Source organism: Leucoraja erinacea, chromosome 15 (assembly GCF_028641065.1).
Source record: "Leucoraja erinacea ecotype New England chromosome 15, Leri_hhj_1, whole genome shotgun sequence".
Classification (NCBI taxonomy): Eukaryota; Metazoa; Chordata; class Chondrichthyes; order Rajiformes; family Rajidae; genus Leucoraja; species Leucoraja erinaceus.
Window position 1 is genome coordinate 16,729,172 of NC_073391.1, and position 21,334 is coordinate 16,750,505.

Sequence of the window (21,334 nt, forward strand, 5' to 3'; positions counted from 1 at the left end):
ATCTCTATTAAAGATTAATAATGATGCATATTTCACTTTTTATTGAGTGACATTTCTCAGTTTCACACAGAAGCATTAAAAAAACTGATCTTTTCCTTCAATATCTACTGGTATCATTTATTTCTCCGTATGACTGGATATTCCATCACACTGTTAGAAGCTGTGACAATTTTTGAAATACTGTAAATCCTTTTGTTCAACTTTGCTGCCTTCTGTAGTGTGATATGATCAAATGTTCATACTTGATATAAGACAGTTACTGTATAATCCAGCCATTTTCATCACTGGATGTGACCTCTTCTTGTCTTTGCATGCCTGGTAGACAGTATATTACATTATAATGACAGAAAATACTGTTTTAGATGCAGTCCTCATGCACATTTATTAAATCCATGAGATTTATCTGGAAACCTATTCATATTTTATTCAAAATAAAGCAATAGACATCACATAGATCAGATTTATGTTACTTAAATTAAGTACAGTTGTTAAATAACATTATATTGTAACAATATATGTTACAACCCAGCAGATTTTATTTTGCATTGCAAATTTAAATTGGAATTATGTTTTGTGTTTCATGGGTTGACTGCATCCAACTTGAACATTTGGGAAGAGCAACAACTCATGTCATTATCTATGAGAAACTGGAGATGGGTTCAACTCCTTTATTGTGTATGTTATCGTCAAATGTTTACATATCTGTGTTAAGGAAAAACAGAGTTCAAGTGGGGAACTGAAATATTCATGGCAGGGGCTTAAGTCGTAAGAGAAAGGGCTTAAGAGACTAAGGTACATTAGCTGATGTAGGCTTATTCTGTTGATAGTTTACATGCACAAAGCAAGGCAATAGTTCTCAGATTAGATAGAGCATTTACAATCTTACACAGCTATTTTGATTATGTCGAGAAGTGTCAGTTTAATCATTCTGGCTACATGCAACTCCAGTACAATAGTGAAATACAAAGCAGGAACATCTCTGGAGATTATGGAAAGGCAATGATTCGAGTTGGGACCCTTCTAAACCTGACCCACTGAGTTACTACAGCACTTTTTGTTTTACTCAAGATTCCAGTATCTGCTGTTCCTTGCATTTCCAGTACAATAATGGTGTGGTTGGCATAGGCATATGTATTTGTATCTGTGGAGCTGGGTTGGGTTACAAACAGACATGGGGTATATCAATTTTACAAACTACACAAATCCAAATTACAAATCCACAGTATCTTTCCTCAAAGGCATAATTAACATTTTTTTAGCAAACATATGTCTGCAGAAAAAGAAAATCATAGAATATTTACAACACAGCCATTTTTCCCGCTCTGTCCATACCGGCCATAGAGGGGGCAAACCTAATCTCACCAGCATTAGGTGTGTAGCTCTGCTTCTGCTTCTGCTAAAAACAACATGCTTGGGGTTTCAAGGATTCAAGGTCAGTTTATTGTCACATGTACCAATTAAGGTACAGTGAAATTTGAATTACCATACAGCCGTACTAAGTGAAAAGTAACAAGACACACAACCACATGAAGGTTAACATATACATCCATCCAAAGTGGATTCCACATTCCTCACTGTGATGGAAGGCTATAAAGTTCAATCTGCTTCCTCTTGTTCTCCCACGGTCGGGGCAGTCGAACCATCCACAGTCGGGGCGATCAAAGCCCCCGCAGCTGACGATCGAAGTCCCCCGTAGGGGTGATCGAAACTCCCATGTCGGGGCAGTTGAAACTCTCTCCGCAGCATGGAGCTCCCGAGTCGGCCTCTTCTTACCAGAGACCACGGGCTTCATGATGTTAAAGTCTACAGGCCCCAAGGTTGGAGCTTCGATCCTCGGCAACGGGATCGCAAGCTCTGCAATGTTAAAGTCCCACAGACTCCCGCGGCATGGAGCGCTGGGTCGGTCTCCAGGAAAGGCCGCCAACTTCACGATGTTAGGCCGCAGTGGGGACGGAGATACGATATGAAAAAAATCGCGTCTCCGTCAAGGTGTGATATTGAAAAAAGTTTCCCCCAACTCCACCCCCCACCCCCACCACATAAAATAAACCAAGGAACATTTGGCATCGGAGATGTCCTCATTCTTTGGGGAACGGGGGTTCCCCTCTTCTACTATAGATGAGGCTCTCACCAGGGTCTCTTCTGTACCCCATAACTCTGCTCTCACTCCCCATCCTCCCACTCGTAACAAGGGCAGAGACCCCTAGTCCTCACCTTCCACCCTACCAGCCGTCACATACAACAAATAATACTCCGACATTTTCGCCACCTCCAACGGGATCCCACCACTGGCCACATCTTCCCATCCCCTCCCCTCTCGGCTTTCCGCAGAGACCGCTCCCTCCATAACTCCCTGGTCAATTCGTCCCTTCCCACCCAAACCACCCCCTCTCCTGGTACTTTCCCTTGTAACCGCAGGAAATGTTACACTTGTTGCTTTTCCTCCCCCCTTGACTCCATACAAGGATCCAAGCAGTCTTTCCAGGTGAGGCAGAGGTTCACCTGCACATCCTCCAACCTCATCTATTGCATCCGCTGCTCTAGGTGTCAGCTGCTCTACATCGGTGACACCAAGCGTAGGGTTGGCAATTGCTTCGCCCAACACCTCCACTCGGTTCGCAATAACCAACCTGATCTCCCTGTGGCTCAGCACCCCCTCCCATTCCGAATCCAACCTTTCTCTCTTGGGCCACCTCCATGGCCAGAGCGAGGCCCACTGTAAATCGGAGGACCAGCACCTCGTATTTCACTTGGGTAGTTTATACCTCAGCGGTATGAACATTGACTTCTCCAATTTTAGGTAGTCCCTGCTTTCTCCTTCTTTCCCCTCCCCTTCCTAGCTCTCCCACAGCCCACTTTCTCTGCTTCTTCCCTTCTTCTTCCCTCCCCACCCCCCACCCCCACATCAGTCTGAAGAAGGGTCTCGACCCGAATCGTCGCCTATTTCTTTTGCTCCATAGATGCTGCCTCACCCGCTGTGTTTCTCCAGCATTTTTGTCTACCTTCGATTTTCCAGCATCTGCAGTTCCTTCTTAAACAAGGAACACTAAAACATCCTTTTTTAACACATACTTAAAATAACAAAAAGAAGAAAAGAAGTGCAGACTGTTGGCGAGGCAGCCACAGCTGGTGGCACCACCCGGTTAGATTTGGTACAGCAAATTCTCCTCCGTTTAGTTTAATAGTGACTCAAACTACCAGTAGGAAAGACGCCAGCAACAGAATATGCTTAAATAAAACATATCCCACCCAAAAAGTCAGATAATGTATAGAATATTGTAGAGTATCTTTTTGCTGACTTTTTGCCTGCTTCTGATTGTTCGAGAAGAGTTTACTTCATCTTTCAGGCCATTCCAAAATCTTTTCACACATTTTGGTGGGACATGTTGTTCGGCATATTAGCAAGTTAGGCCAAAGTGCCTGTTTCCATGTTGTATGACTCCATGCCAATATTAACTCGTAGATATTTCAAATTGTCAGAAGCAATAAATAGCAGGAGAACATCGTGCTTTGATATGTCACAGCTTTGAATTACATTTTTCTGTTCTTTAACAGAATGTCCGCCACTGGGCCTGGAGACACTGCGTGTGGATGATTTTCAGCTTCATGCATCCACTGTCCAGCGTTATGGTTTGGGGGCTCACAGAGGCAGACTCAATATCCAGGTACGTGTTTAAAAAGAACATTAATGTACATAATGGGGCGACACATTGGGGCAGTGGAAGAGTTGCTGCCTTACAGCACTTGCAGCGCCGGAGACCCGGGTTCCATCCTGATTACGGGTGCTGTCTGTACAGAGTTTGTACGTTCTCCCCCTAATCCCGTGGGTTTTCTCTGAGATCTTAGGTTTCCTCCCGCACTCCAAAGATGTACAGATTTGTAGGTTTGATTGGCTTGGTATAAATGTAAATTGTCCCTGGTGTGTGTAGGATGATGTTGGTGTGCGGGGATCGCTGGTTGGCATGGACTCGGTAAGCCGAAGGGCCTGTTTCCGTGTTGTATCTCTAAACTAAACTAAATTACAGCAAAGTTATTGAGTTCGGAGTAGGGGAGGGAATATATTTTCAGTTTTATCAAGTGCTAAATAAACAGTAAATTAGAGAATCAATATGAAATGGATTATTTATAAGATTTCAGTATGATTTAAGTGCATGTGATTAATCCATTATTTTATCTTCATATTGAGTTCAAAAATAATTTTACTTACTGCATGACTGCATGAATAGTTCTTCAATCCATTTATATTGGTTGAACTAATCCATTACAATGCTGAGGACTAATTGCACTGTGACATTGTAACAAAGGAGGGGAAACTGAGGATGTTCTATCTACAAGCCTACAACTTTAGCAGCAACAGAATTAAACTAGAATGACTAGTGACCTAATCATGAACTTTTGGTTTGGGCCCTGTGAACTATTCCAACTGCTGTATGGAAAGTCTCCTACTTCCATAGTCCCGTAACCTTAATTCTTATGATAGGTCGAGGCAGAGTCCCCGTGCATATACAATTGCTGTTATTTGTTCAGTGTGCGAGATTGCCTTTTTCCATTCTGTTGGGACCAGCAATGATCAGCTGTATTGATCGGCAGTGTATGTGCATTGTGTGATCTTTCATGCGTTGATTTAGGCGGCTGCAATGTGCCCAACATGTGCGCAGAATTTCAAATTGCAACCAGCCCCACCTGCCTCCCGTCATGCCTCTGCTCCCATTTGGTGAGGCTTCATCACGGCACTTCAAAGCTGCTGAACAATCCTGAAGAAATGCCCCTTTGAATGCGTGCTGTGGTGCATTGCAGCCTGACAATGAAATCACTCCACAATACACTTGCTAACCAATGAGTTAGTTTGGGATTAATCAACACTATTTTAGCAGAGGCAGTAACCTGATTTACGAAATATACAATTAATCATGGATAAATTAACATTTAACGCAAAGACAAGTTAATGATGCTGAAACTGCTGGGGCCAAGTGTTAGACCACAATAGGAGTACACTCTAAGCACTGTGTTACAAAAGACCATTAGATTCATTGAAATAACATTGGAAGAAAGGCACGGTCACAAAGAAAATAAATTGTCTTTTTAGCTATAAAAGGTAAATATAGAAAAGGATTTCTAAAATTATTGTAGAGGATAGACAGGAAAAGACCCGGATTGGCAGATCGGTAAAGGGCGTGTCCCACTTATGCGATTTTTTTCGGCGACTATCGGCACCCGTCATAGTTGTAGCAGGTCGCCGAAAATTTCCAACAAGGTACGACTCTTTGGGCGACTGCTCACGACCATACGGACGTCACCCTGCGACCATGTGGCTACAGCCTAGTCGCTGAAAAAAAACGCGTAATTGCTTAATACTAGTTTAAATGGGTTACATGTGGTTAGTTGAGCATGACTTGCTTTGACAAGGAGCCACAGAGTTCAACAAATCCAGGCCTAAGTGCCTTAAAAGAATAGATTCAGAGAATGCAGCCAGTATGTTTATTAAATTTGTGCATGACACCTAAATTGGTTGTACAGTGAACAGTGATGAAGGTTATCTACGGTTGCAAAATGATCTAGATCTACTGGGAAAGTGGGCCGAGGATTGGCAGATCAAATTCAACTTGGAAAAATGTGGAGTGCTGAATCTTGGTATGTTAAACCAGGGCAGGACTTACTCGGCAAATAGCAGGGCTTGATCTAGAGCGAGACCTAGAGGTACAAGTACAGAGTTACCATCATGGACTACAAGCTGAAAGCAGTAGCGATCTCTGACATCTCTACCAAATGAGCTCCATGCCTTTTATGTCCATCTTAAACAGACACCTATGCATGTCCCCCTGTCCCAAACATGCTCTCTCTCTCATATATCTCACTGACGGAAGTAAGACCTACTTTCATTCGGGTAAACTCTTGGAAAATAGCCAGCCTGGATGAAGTTCCTAGATGGGTTGTGGAATCATCTACCGATCAACTAGCCACAGCCTTTACCGACTTCCTCATCCCTTCACTTGAACAGTCTATTGTCCCCATCTGCTGCAAGGCAACGATCATCATTCCAGTCCCATGTGAAATAGTGACCTGTCTCAGTGGCCATCACCCGGTATCTCTAACATTGAGCACAATTAAGCGCTTTGGAAGATTGGTAAAACCATAATCTGTGCCAGTTTCCCAGACAATCTGGACCACTTGTAATTTCATACAGGAAAGATCAGTCCACTGTAGGTCTATCATTTGGATACCATCTCTTTCGCATAACTTTCACCTTGACAATAAGAATATCTATGTTGGGCTGTTTATCATTATTATTCAGTGACTACAGGTCAGCCTTAAATGCTGAAATACTAATTACTCATCCCAAAATCTCTGGACCTTGGCTTCGGGACCATCTGCAACTGGCATTGGTCATAATATTTTTTTCCTAGGAGCTTAGGAGGCTGAGTGCTGGCCTTGTAGAGATATGTAAAATTGTGAGGACATAGATAAGGTGAATGGTCACAACCTTTTTCCCATGGTAGGAGAAACATTTAAAGGGCAACTTTTTTACAGAATGTTGTGGGTAGAAGTGCGTACGATTACAATGTTTAAAAGACATTTAGTATATGGATAGAAAAGGTTTGGAGTAATATGCGTCAAACACAGGCAAATGAAATTAGCTCCAGTAGGCAACATGGGTAGCATGGACAGGTTGGGCCTGTTTCCATGTTGAATGACTCTACTATTGTATAAGGCTATCAGTATTGTATCTTGGCAATAGGACCTTTGCCCCTATTGTCTGGAATATTGCCTCTCGAGCACCATTCAAATGACATGGGCTCAATCTAGCCCATTATCTGTTATTTGCATTATCAGTTTATTTATTTATGTGTGCATTCATGTTTATAATGGTATATGGACATACTGATCTGTTTTGTAGTCAATGCCTACTATGTTCTGTTATGCCGAAGCAAAGCAAGAATTTCATTGTCCTATCAGGGACACATGACAATAGACTTTCTTGGCTTGACGAAGTCTTGACTTCCAATCCAACTTTATTTGTTAAGCACTTTAAGACAACCAATGTTGAACAAAGTGCTGTACAGTGGAATAAACAAGACATCATAAACAGACAACATAACAGAACATAACATAACAGCTCACATAAAGCGCAAAAATACAACAATAAATTAAAAGACATAAAACATGAGTAAAAATAATAACCATGCAATAAAGCAATCAAAAAAGAAATTAAATCAAGTAAATAAAGTCGACATCTTACTGGTATCAAAGGCCACGGAGAAGAGATGGGTTTTTAGAAGTGATTTAAAAACAGACAGAGAAGAGGCCTGTTTAATGTGGAGAGGCAGATTGTTCCATAATTTGGGTGCCAACACAGCAAAGGCACGGTCCCCTCTGAGCTTCCGCCTAGTTTTAGGCCCACTCAGGAGCAGCTGATTATCTGACCTGAGAGAGCGGGCGGGTGTATAAGGATGTAGAAGCTCAGATAGGTAGGGCGGGGCAAGACCATTTAGGGATTTAAAAGCAAATAAAATAATTTTAAACTGGGAATAATTTAGGATCCTAAACTGAATAGGCAACCAGTGGAGTGAGGCTAAAATGTGCGAAATGTGCTCATATTTACATGTGCCAATTAAAAGACATACAGCTGCATTCTGTACCATCTGGAGACGGGCGATGGAGGACCCACTAACCCCCACATACAGTGCATTGCAGTAATCCAGCCGAGTGGTAACAAAGGCGTGGATTACCGTCTCAAAGTGCTGCCTTGACAGAATTGGCTTTATTTTGGCCAGCTGCCTCAAATGGAAAAAACTTGATTTAACAACAGCCTTGATCTGACTGTCAAATTTTAGCTCAGGGTCCACTTTAACCCCTAGGTTTGTGATGCTTGGTTTAATATACTGGGCCAGGGAGCCCAGATCTACAGGGGGGGGCCCAGTGGTGCCACCAAAAACCATTACTTCCGTCTTTTTATCATTAAATTTTAAAAAGTTCAGAGCCATCCAGGCCTTTATGTCGTTGAGACACTCAAGTAACAGTCCGACAGAGTGTTCATCCTTCTTTTTAAGAGGCACATAAATCTGACTGTCGTCTGCATAAAAGTGGAATGAAATTCCATGTTTCCTAAGTATGGAACCAAGTGGGAGCAAATAGAGAGAAAAGAGGAGAGGGCCAAGAACTGAGCCCTGTGGGACCCCACACGAGAGAGGAGCAGAGGAGGATACAGAGTCCCCAAGGCTGACACAGAAAGTTCAATCAGCCAGGTACGACCTGAACCACTCCAGTGCTATGCCCCTGATACCCACCCACTGCTTCAAACGTCAGATCAATATTTCATGATCCACTGTGTCAAAAGCAGCAGTCAAATCTAAAAGCACAAGGGTAACACAGTCACCACGGTCAGTAGCTAAAAAAATATCATTAAACACTCTTAAAGGGGCTGATTCGGTGCTGTGCAGGGATTTAAAACCGGATTGGAAAACTTCTAAAATATTATGTTCTTCCAGAAAGGCCATTAATTGACTGTGCATGATCTTCTCCAGGATTTTTGATAGAAAGGGCAGTTTGGGGATAGGCCTGAAATTACCAAGAACTGCAGGGTCAATAGCAGTTTTTTTTAATCAGGGGTTGTACTACAGCATGTTTAAAATTTTCAGGGACAACACCTGAGGACAGACTGCTATTAATGACTGCAATAACAGATGGTCCTACAGTGGGGAAAACCTCTTTAAATAGTCGAGGAGGGACAGCATCGTTTGGAGAACCTGAGGGCTTCAAATGACCAACAATCTCCTGTAAAAAGGAGATTTGACTTGACTTGATCTGACCCATCACAGTGTGACGGTCAACTTCATGAAGAAGATAGGCACCAGAATGAAGGCAAAGCTTAACCTACTCACTAACTAGTTTCCACAGTCTGGGAACATCACTACTCAAGACATCCTTGCATATTTGTTAGATTAGAATGTGCCATCGCAACTTGTTAATGTCCAGTTGAGCAAATGATTTAAGAATTGGTTGTCTTCCATCTAAATAATTGTTTTATTTTTGAAGCAAGAAACAAGGTACACTGTACCTACTTGTTAGCAATTTGCATTGCAGTCATTCCAGCCGAGATCGTGTCATTCTTCATATACGCATGGAAACCTTTTTGAAAAATGATGCCTGTGATCTTATTTTCTATATTAAGCAGAAAACATCTCTTTGAATGGGACGTCATTAATTATTTGGCTATTTAAGTCCCCGGTGCAGGTTTGTCTTTTAAGTGTAATCTTTCACTCACTATTGAGACCATAAAAGACTCGCCAGACAGCTTCTGTTCATGTCTCTGTTTTAGTTTCCAATAATTTGTGAAAAAATGAAGTATTGGCTAGAAATCTGACACTGGTATTAACTTAAAATATGATCTAAATATTGACTTTGGCAGCTCTGTCTTTGAGACTAATAGAAAAATCAGTTTAGAATGTCAGGCATTGTGCTGGAGTGTTAGTGGGAATAGTATTTGTTAAAAGTTGTGCAATATAACTTAGGCTGGGGTGCAAATGCATGATAGTACATGTCTTCCTCTTATGCACCATGCAGAAGCTTCTTCGAAATTGAACTTTGTTATTAATAATCAATGGATTTACGTTCATTTATTGTAACTTGTTGAATTACTGTGATTTTGTCCATCATGGAACCCCATCAATAATGTATCTGCCCTGTGCCATTTTCAGGAGAAAGCTGCAGAATGGCAACACCCTCATCTGTCGATTTTAGGAGGGGGTTTGACTGGTGGTTTCTTGCAAAATTTGGCTATTTGTCAAATTAATGAACTCTGCACATTGTTTTCTTGACAATATGTAGGTCAGTGCATTCAACCCATCTGGGAAACAGATCTGCAAGCTTTCTCCAACATTATTTGCTCTTTGAGTGACAAAGGTTATTGCTTGTAATTCCACAGCAGATGCCACGAGACAGCAGACTTGTTAAACGCTGCTCAGTCAAGGCCAAAACAAATCACACCAACGTGCTCCATTGTACCCCTGTTTCTCAGTAATTGTTGCCCTTTCTGGGAATGGTCTGCAATACTTACGGAAATTCTTTGCCCTTCCTGCTTTCCACTTTTAAACTCTGTATTAAGATAAAGAAAACCAAAGTCCTGCTATCTCACAAGAGACTCATCATCCCCATCACCAGCAGAAAGAAACACCAGCCAAGTAAATGGTTAATTTGCTATGTTCTTGTCACTAACCAATGATACAACACTGCCAAAGAGCAATCTCCATGTAAAAAGATAGCTGTCTTTGTTTTAGGTTGGTGGATGGTAAAAGTGCCCACAAATCCTAAATAGTTCACATGCTCATAAATTATAGGGGCAGAATTAGGCCATTCAGCCCATCAAGTCTACTATGCCATTCATAATGGCTGATCTATCTCTCCATCTCAATTCCATTCTCCTGCCTTCTCCCCATAACCCCTGACACCCGTACTAATCAAGAATCTGCCATTCTTGCCCCTTGCCTATTCTGCTTGTTGGAGACCTGCCCTTTTACTTGGTCTGAAACCTTGGCTGCCTGCAAGAACATCAAGTGCGCAACATAATGTGAATTAATTGGTCTGGCAAAATCATCATTGTATTGCCATTACCAGACATAGCTAGTAAATAAGTCATGGGGACAAATGGCCAAGTTGAACAAGTGTAATAAATGGTTAGAGTCATAATTTGCACAAAATAATTTGGATGTAGCAAGAGGAGGTCAAACAACCCAGCTACAGGCTACAAGAGGAGGTCAAACAACCCAGCTACAGGGCTTCACAGTAGTCATTCCTCAGTGGTGTTTCTCGGGCACTAATGACTTCTCAAGAAAACCACAGCATAGAATAGCAATGTTATTTTGACCAGAGCAATTTATCCCATCAGATAAAGCATAACAGACACCTAATTCACTTTCATAGCTCAAGTAATAAAATGGTTTATTTGTTTTCATACTCGGAAATTTCTTGTTCACTAACCTATGGATAAAAAGCTGTGATCGTGGACAAAAAGCCCATCTCCCTTGTAAAAAGATAGCTGTCTTTGAATGAAATTTTCAGTTATCATAGATTGAAAAATTCTGAAACAAATATAAATCCTAAGTACTTGGATGACCTGAAAATTAAAGCATATAATTAGGTTACCCAATTGTAGCTAATTTCAACTTCCATTCTAGTCTAAACTATATCCATTCTTAATAATGATTAACATTTTTTGATAGCCTAATGTCCTCCCTCACAAATAATTCACAATAAAACCTGCCTTTTAAAAATCATTTACCCCTGACATAGGTACAAATCAAGGAATTTAGTGCCATTCTGTAAATGAAAGTGCAATTTAAATCGGCTTTCTAGTGGAGACCTGTGAACGCGCTTTTACTTGTTCACATTGCCTTGGCTGCCCTCTGCCAGAAAAATAAGTGCGGCAATATAAAGTGCCCAAAATGAGCTACTGGCTCTAGAAAACTTTAATTCATCATTATATACAAGCCCCATTAATGTAAAAATAAGCTAGTAAACCTTTAATTGTTTGCTTTATAAAACCCTGGGGCTGCGAGAGGTTGCGGGGTGAGAGAGTGATTTTTAAACTACTATAAATATTATACAAGGCCATAAAAACTAATAATACCTTTTGCGACGGGGTCTTTCAGCGATTTTCCGTTAATGATTTACTAGGCTGAACATTTTCGATTGGAACAGCCTAGTAAAAATTGCGTTTTAAACCCGCCCCCTCTAAACAGCGCCAAAATCACACACAAGGGGTGGGCAGATGCTCAGCCACGATTCAGGTAGGTTTTGTAACATACCTACATAGAACCATGGCCTTCGGCCCAACTTGCCCACGCCGGCCAACATGTCCCATCTACACTAGTCCCACCTGCTTGTGTTTGGCCTGTATCCCTCTAAAGCTGTCCTATCCAAGTACTTGTCTAAATGTTTCTTAAACTTTGCAATAGTACATGCCTCAACTATCTCCTCTGGCAGCTCGTTACATACACCTACCACACTTTGTATGAAAAGGTTGCCCCTCAGATTCCTATTTCTCTTTCCTCTGTCTTCTTGTTGCTTCAACTATCATTTCCTTCCATTGTAAGGTCTGAAGTGGGACTTTTGTACAATATTTCAAATCCAGATTTAGCTCTTCAGAAAATGAAACAATTCATGCCACCAGATGGCAAGACCCAGGAGAAATTCATGCACGGGCTGATGTGGCAATTGACTACTGCATCATGTATGCCTATTAATGACTATCTCCCCCGACCATGACATTTAATGGCATCAGGATTGATAAATCATTGGCGTCAGCCAACTGAGGGTCACCATTGACCAGCAGCCAGATAAACATTACATGGAAACATAGAAACATAGAAAATAGGTGCAGCAATAGGCCATTCAGCCCTTCGAGCCAGCACCGCCATTCAATATGATCATGGCTGATCATCCAAAAACAGTACTCCATTCCTGATTTCTCCCTATATCCCTTGATTCCATAAGAGCTAAGAGCTATATCTTGAAAGTATCCAGTGAATTGGCCTCCACTGCCTTCTGTGGCAGAGAATTCCAGATTCACAACTCTTGGGGTGGAAAAAAAAGTTCCTCATCTCAGTCCTAAATGGCTTACCCCTTTTTCTTAAACTGTGATCACTGGCTCTGGACTCCCCCACCATGGGTAACATTTTTCCTGCATCTAGCCTAATCCAATCCCTTAAGAATTATATATTTTTCTATAAGAATCCCTCTCATCCTAAATTCCAGTGAATATAAGCCCAGTCGATCCATTCTTTTATCATACACTAGAGAACAGCTCAGGTACTCGTTACCCATTCATGAGAGACATAAGGGCCTGCCCCACATACGTGTCCTTGGCACGCAAATTACGTGACCTTGTGGTCGCGCTGAGGCGTACGGGCATCGTATGGCTGTGCGGGGCCAGTCCCACTTAGAAGTGCGGAGGGGTATGTAGTTGTGTGCGACATCGCGAGGGGCTCCGAAATGTTTGTAGTGAACAAAATCTTTGCGCGCCAACAGCCTGTCGCGGAACTGATGGCCAAAGGGGGACAGTCCCAAGACCCAGGCGCGATGCAACGTCTCAACTTCACCAGCAGCAGAAGCAGGCAAACGATCGCCGAGCTCAGCCTGGGGCGCACGGTCGTTGTGGTCCGGATTCGCCCCCACTTCTACTCCCAGAGTGGGGCCAAGAAAATTGAAGACTGACACAAAATGCAGGAGTAACTCAGCGGGACCGGCAGCATCTCTGGAGAGAAGCAATGGGTGACGTTTCAGGTCAAGACCCTTCTTTTCAGACTGAAGAAGAGTATCGACACGAAACGTCACCCATTGCTTCTCTCCAGAGATGCAGCCGGTCCCGCTGAGTTACTCCAGCTTTGTGTCCATCTTCAAATGCGTCACGCGCTCCAGACAGCTGCGCGTACGCATGTAATCGGGCCCGACCTTCGCCGGACCACGAGGTCGCGTAATTTGCATGCCAAGGACACGTAAGTGGGACAGGCCCTTTACCTTCTGACACTCCACAACATTTTTAGCACCTGCAAGATACTGGTCAGGAATGTGATAGAATATTTACTGGTTGGCTGGATGAATGCAGCTCCAGCAGCACTAGGAAGTTTGACATTATCCATGACAAAGCAGTCACTTGATTTATCACCCTGTCCCTCAAATTTCCTTTGCACATCTTCTAAATGCATTGCAGTTGCTTGCCGAGGGTATGGTGACACATCCCAAATTCATGACCTCTCCTAACAAGGACATGGACAGCAAGGTAAGAGCACCTGCTATGGGTATTCTGCAAGTCACATGGCATCTTCGCTCTGAAATATATGCTTTCCTTCTTTATTGGTAGAACTTAGTCTGGGGATGGGCAATAAATGCTGGCAATATCTGCATCCTGTAAATTCACTTCAAAGAAAGTAGCCTGCCTGGAGATATCTGAGTATCAATCTAACATCAGAATTGGAAGTCAAAAATGAAGATGGAATTGACCTTGGGTAGCAGCATTAGACGAGAAATACCAATTGACAGTCCATTTACCTCTGTTTAAGGACAATGGAAAAGAAAATTGAGCAAAGTGTGAAGCAACTTACTAATTTGCTTTCAATCGTTTGAATCTGCTGTCCAAGACTATTTTCATTCCAGGTATCTTCACGTGATTTTCCATTCACTTTCACTTTGAATTACAATTGTCAGTGAAAAACAGAAACACAAAACTAATATATCTGTTTGATTCAGTGAGGGAGCAGTCATTTCTCGCTGTGACCTATTTAAACCATGCAACTGCACTGAATCACCTCACAATTCTTTGCAGATTTATGTTGGAGAATTTTCCTATTCACTTGACAGCGGTGTGTGTCCAAGGGAAGTGGCTACCAGGGATCAGACATTATCAGCTCACAATTTACTTCAATTAAACCACCTAAATGGAAAAATCATGACTGCCGTCGCTCAGTTTATGAATGTGTAGTCCCGGAAGGCACAGAATTGGTCTGGCAATATTAAAGTGGAAAATTTACTTAGATTTCTGTTAAAGAACTATAGGAATAGCCTTTCTTATATAACCAGATGTTGAAACGGATCTGGCCAATTCAATGAAATAACACATCCGTTGCAATAGTCTCTAGAATTCAATCTAGACAGTTAACAGCTTCAAGTTCGTGGCCTGTTTCAACACATCTCTGATGGTCTGTCCTTCACTAAGCACATTGATGCAATCACAAAAGTATACATCAATAAAAACATTAAATGCTGGAGATTCCCAACAGGTCAGACAGTATCTGTGAAGTGAGAAACTGAGCTATTGTTTCAGACTGAAAGATCAATGATTCTATGCTTGAATATCTTTTCCGTCAGACTGGCATTGCAACTTGCAAACTATGTATGGAATTTGTGCAAAAATAAATAAAACACATGGCCTTTTATTCCTTCAATGTAACAATTAATTACTTTTTTATGCATACATCCTTCAAATAAGATCACATTAGCCACATATCTTAAGAGTTTGACGCAATCTTTCATATTTGAATTTTCTTCCTCAGAATTTTGTAATAGCATAAACATTGTGGTGTAGCAACCATAGATATCTTGCATTCTTTGCAAGTCATAATCTTCATGTCAAATTGAGAAAATCCAAACTCTTGCCCGAGGGCAGCAGAGTGAACAGTCCATGATTGAGATGTGTGGGGCCCTTTATAATAGTGCTGGCCTTAGACAAGCAACGTTTGCTCGCAATGTCCCCAATTGAGGGAAGAGAAGTCCCGATGATTTTTTTCAGCCGTCCTCACCACTCTCTGCACGGACTTCCAGTCGGAGGCTTTACAGTCCCCAAACCAGACAGAGATGCAGCAGGTCAAAATGCTCTCTATGCTGCTCCTGTGGAAAGTGGTGAGGACGGGATGGGGGAGGTGAGCTCTTCTCATCTGGCGCAGAAAGTGCAACCGCTGCTGCGCTCTCTTAACTAGTGATGCGATGTTTTTCGACCAGGTCAGACTGTTTGTAATCTGCACCCCCAGGAACTTAGTGCTACTGACCAACTCCACATCGCTATCATTAATGTGAAGTGGTGTGTGACTGTGCCGGTTTTTCCTGAAGTCCACGATGACCTCCTTTGTTTTGTCGACATTCAGGATCAGATTGTTCGTGTTGCACCAGCCCACCAGTTGTTTCACCTCCTCCCTGTAAGCCAGTTCTTTGTCGTCCCGGATAAGGCCCACTACTGCGTACTTCATGATGTGGTTTGTACTAAACCTGGCACACCAGTCGTGGGTCATCAGGGTAAACAGCAGTGGACTCGGGACGCAGCCCTGAGGGGAGCCGGTGCTCAGAGAGATGATGTTGGAGGTGTTGTTTCCAACCCGCACTGACTGGGGACTGTCAGTGAGGAAGTCCAGTAGCCAGTTACACAGGGGGGTGCTGAGGCCCAATGGACCCAGTTTGCTTACCAGGTGCTGAGGGATGATTGTATTGAACGCTGAACTAAAGTCCACGAACAGCATTCGCACATATGTGTTCTTCTCCTCTAGATGTTCCAGGCTCAGATGGAGTACGGAGGATATGGCATCCTCTGTGGAGCGGTTTGGCCTGTAAGCAAACTGGTACGGGTCAAGTGTGGAGGGAAGTCTGGTGGTAATATGGTCCCTGACCAACCTCTCGAAGCACTTCATCATTATGGGAGTGAGTGCTACAGTGCGGTAATCGTTGAGACATGTTATTGCGGATTACTTATATGATCTGTTGCCAATGTGAGTTTGCTCAGTTTTTGTATGTGTAACAAATGAGTGAGGATATATCATTTATAACTGCCTTCATTATTTATCCACTGAACGTGGATAGTATAAGCAAGTTATAAGGTCATGAGTGAGAGGAGCTGAATTAGGCCATTCAGTCCATCAAGTCTACTCCGCCATTAAATCATGGCTGATTTGTCTCTCCCTCCCAACCCCATTCTCCTGTCTTCTCCCCATAGCCCCTGACACCCGTACTAATCAATAATCTATCTATCTGTGAGTTAATAAGATTTAAAGCTAACTTTAGGGTGACTCACAGAGGCTGTGTCTTTTTTCTATCCACAGGCTGGAATCTATGAAGATGACTTCTATGATGGGGCTTGGTGTGCTGGCAGGAATGATAATTCACAATGGTTTGAAGTGGATGCCAGACGACTAACTAAATTCACTGGCGTAATAACACAAGGAAGAAACTCATTGTGGTCGTAAGTAAGACCTGTTTTGGAATAAAGAGGGTTTCAAAGCCTCATGCCATTTACTTCTGCAGCAGTAAGATCGAAGCAGAGAATTTGGGGGAATACAAGGTTTACATGCGTTGAGTATTAATAATTTAAAAAAAAGACTTTGGTGTAAAAACTCAGCAGGTCAAATAGCAACTGTGGAGAGAGAATTTTACATATCTTAGACCTTTTAACAGAACTGAGTAGAAGGGAATCTTGGTAGCAAAGAGATCGAGGAGGGCAACGGGTGGAGCAAAGGGAATTTCTTTGATAGGAAGAAATAATGCAATAAGCATTACTTTTGTAGTCCGATTTAGCTGGAATTATAAGTTGCATTTCTCGTTTGGTTAAAAACAGCTCCATCTTTCTATTTGCTTTAACAAGGCAAGATTTATTTTCTACAATGAGTCACAGGTTGTCCAGTCAATAGCTTCTGGCTTTTGTCTTTAATACTCCCACATTGTCTTCTTCATCTGTTCAAATCTTCATCTCACTATGTATACTGATTTCTGAACAGCCACATCTCATCTATTGCTAAAGCTGTTTTAAAAAGCTTTAGTTTGAAGCATCTATTCCTTCCATGACTATTTTTTTTTAATTGCTCAAGTTCACTGGTCTAAAGTAAACACAGAATTTATTGGAAATACCCAACAAGTCTGATGGGTTAGTGTCTTGAAAGATGAATGATTGTTCCCTCTCCACAGAACACTACCCAATCTGTTGAGTAGTTTAGTTTAGTTTGGAGATACAGCATTGTAACAGGCTCTTCGGCCCACACAGTCCAAACCAACCAGCGATCACCCGTACACTAGCTCCATCCTACACACTAGGGACTATTTACAGAAGCCAATTAACCTACAAATCTGCACACCTTTAGAGGGCGGGAGGAATATCACCTGGAGAGAACCCACAAGGTTACAGAGAGAATGTACAAACTTCATGCAGGCAGCAGCTGTAGTCGGGATCGAACAAGGGGCTCTGGGAATGCAAGGCAGCGACTCTGCTATTGCGCCACTGTGCAGCCCCTGATGGAGTAATTCCTGAACTTTCTGGTTTTATTTTAGTGTTTCAGGATCAGGAATGAGCAACTTTGAGATAATTTCAATATCTAAACTCTGCTCTTTCAAGGTGGGGCAGTGGCACAGCTGGTAGAGCTGCTGCCCCACAGCGCCAGAGACCGGGAATTGATCCTGACCATGGCTGCTGCTCGAGTGGTGGGTGCACATAGATTTTCAGGCCTTTGAAAAGGTGCTGCATGTGAGGCTGCTGAACAAGATGAGAGGGTATTAGAGGGAAGATAGTGGCATGGATAGAAGGACAGAATGGCAGAAGACAAAGAGTTGGCTGCTGGTGAGTAGTGGTGTTCTGCAAGGGTCGCCAATTGGTCTGCTACTCTCCATGTTGTATATTAATGATATGGATGAAGGGATTGATGTCTTTTTATCCAAGTTTGCGGATGATACAAAGACAAGTGGAGGGATAGTTAGTGTACAGGAAGCAGGAACTTTGCAGTAGGATTGGGACAGGTTGGGATAGTGGGCAAATAAGTGGTAGATGGAATACAGCACAGCATAGTGTGTGGTCATGCACTTTGGTAGTAGGAATAAAGGCGTAGACTATTTTCTAAATGGGGAGAGGATTCAGAAATTGAAAGTGCAAAGGGACTTGAAAGTGTTGGTGCAGGATTCCCATAAGATTCATTTGCAGGTTGGATCCTCAGTAAGGGAGGCAAATACAATGTTCGGACTAGGACTCCCAATGAAAGGACTAGAATATAAAAGCAGGGATGTAATGCTGAGGCTTTATAAGGCACTGGTCAGACTGCATTTGAAGTATTGCAAGCAGTTTTGGGCCCCATATTTGAGGAGGGATGTGCTTGTTGGAGAGGGTCCAGAGGAGGTTTGATAGAATGATCCCAGGGATGATTGGGTTAATGTATGATGAATGTTTGATGGTTCTGTGGCCTGTACCCATTGGAGTTTAGAAGGATGAGAGGGGATCTCAATGAAACCTAAAGAATAGTGTATAGAGTGAATGTGGAGAGGATGATTCCACCAGTGTGAGAGTCTAGGACCAGACGGCAGAGTCTCAGAATAAAAGCACATTCCTTCAGAAAGGAGATGAGGAGGAATTTATTTAGCCAGTGGGTGGTGAATCTGTGGAATTTGTTGCCACAAACACTGTAGAGACCACGTCATTGGTATTTTTAAAGTGAAGATTGACAAGTTCTTGATTAGTAAGGGTGTCAAATGGGAGTAGGGGATGGAGTCCTTACAGGAAGCAAGGTGGAAGAAGTGTAGTCTTGATAGCCATGGGAGTCAGTGGGTTTATAGTGGATGTCGGTCAGAAGTCTTTCACCTGCGATGGAGATAGTGAGGTCAAGAAATGGTAGGGAAGTGTCGGAAATGGTCCAGGTGTTTTTGAGTGCCGGATGGAAGTTAGTGGTGAAGCGGATGAAGGCAGTCAGTTGTGTGTGGGTGTAGGAGGTAGCACTAAAGTAGTGAGGCCAAGCATAGGCTTGGCGATCGTTTCGCCGATCACCTCCGCTCGGTCCGCATTAACCAACCTGATCTCCCTGTGGCTCAGCACTTCAAATCCCCCTCCCCTCCCATTCTGAATCCGACCTTTCTGTACTGGGCCTCCTCCATGGCCAGAGTGAGCACCACCGGAAATTGGAGGAGCAGCACCTTATATTTCGCTTGGGCAGTTTGCACCCTAGTGGCATAAACATTGAATTCTCCAATTTCCGGTAGCCCTTACTGTCTCCTCCCCTTCTCAGCTCTCCCTCAGCCCTCGGGCTCCTCCTCTTCCTTTCTCCTTTCTTCTACCCCCCCACCACCACCATACATCAGTCTAAGACGGGTTTTGGCCTAAAATGTTGCCTATGCTGCACCAGTTGAGTTTCTCCAGCACCTTTGTCTACCTATGAATGGGTGATCAATGGTCGGTGTGGACTCAGTGAACCGAAAGGCCTGTTTCCATGATGTATCTGTAAACTAAACTAAAGCATTTCTCTTGCACTCCAGCACAGTATTCAGAGAAGATGCTTATTACAGTATCATATGGGTGATCCATCATCCACATCCAGTCATCAACTGTGTTTTCTTCATGATATCCTTGTTGTACTTCTATACTTTATCAGCATGACTGCTATGATGGATTTTCCTCTCTTGATCCTCGTTAGTTGGAGGCACATAGCACCCTCTAATGTCATCTCGGACCACATTCAGCTGCGGACTTGTAACAACTTTGCTTTGGAATCATCGTTTCACCACATTTTATTTCCTCTTATGGTATTTACTATTTTTCAACCAGGTTTTTTCCTAATCATGCTTCTGCTAATCACTAAACCATTTCAATTTTAAAATGTTAATTTGTTTTCCCTCATGCAAAAAAGAACCAATGTTTACACAGTATCTTACCTAATTAAATTGTAGCCTAGAATTACTGATACTCTTGTGGGAGAATTTTACTCCTGATGATAGTCCAAAGCAAATTAGTTTAGCCTCTCATTATATAGGTCATCCTGTCCCTTGCAATCAAGAAGTATAATGATGACTCAATCACGCCGAGTTACACAGTGACTCAAAGTAAAAGTTACCTAAACACATGGCTACTGGTTTAATGTAGATCACGAGCTAACAATTCTTGTAAAATAACAAGCAGAACAGCATGGGTCTTTTAATATTGAGAAGGGATGTTTGTTCATAACATTTGAAACTGGAACTGATAGGTGTACAACCTGCTCAAAATGGACCTGGACCACACACCAGAAATGAACTAGCTTACAGGATAGTTTCCATGATTGAAAATCACCAAATTTTAGCTTTATTTACCTGTGTTGCAAACATTGATTTTGTGTAGGTAGCTAGTGCAAAATGTTTGTAGATGCATACTAGTCTTCACCTTGAACGTTGGTAATATTTCAGTTTGGGCTGGATGGAAGGATTGCTACACTGTTGGAGAAGCAATCATTTGAATGATTTTCAAATCAAATGCTTGTCTGTTTGTTGCAATGAAAGTAAGTGATCCCATAGTACCATTAAAAGGTTCTGCTGGTACCCTGACTAATATTTCTATTTCATTCACTAGCACGAACTGCAGACCAATTGTTATTTCAATTATTTACCATGTGTGGAACTTTTTCTTCAAGTGCTGCATTTGACCATTTTACTATGCAATCTTTTCCCAAATTAACTGATGAATAGTCAGCATTTATAGTGTTCTGCAGGATGTAATAATGTGCTATAAAAAAAACCCAACTCATTCCATGTCCCCATTTATCTTCATGAGATAATCTGCCAATTAACACTTTAATGTCTAATTAGTTAATATTATCAAAAAAAGCGAGAAAGGGTTGCTCTTGCTGCAGTTGATGGAAGTGTTAAATTATTGTAATACTGGAAAAATATAGAGATCCCAGTGGATGGATGCCTGGGTGAATTCTCAACTCACAGCACATTGCTTGAGATGTCCATTGATATGTATGTTTTCAAATGGAGCAAATTCTATTTCTCAGGCCAAATTTAGTAGGTGTGCAACCTTTTCAGACTGATGCAAAGAATGCCTTCTGCCATGGGGTAGGGTTTGAAACATGACTTT

General features: G+C 42.3%; 1 protein-coding gene across 1 annotated transcript in view; it reads left to right on the top strand.

Moving 5' to 3' along the window:
• Positions 1–21,334, top strand: part of cpxm2 (carboxypeptidase X (M14 family), member 2) — a 162,359-nt gene that overhangs the window by 36,683 nt on the left and 104,342 nt on the right. The window contains exons 3-4 of the mRNA XM_055646765.1: positions 3,556–3,665; positions 16,578–16,717. Coding sequence (XP_055502740.1) covers positions 3,556–3,665; positions 16,578–16,717 — 250 coding nt within the window. The remainder of the gene's footprint in view (positions 1–3,555; positions 3,666–16,577; positions 16,718–21,334) is intronic.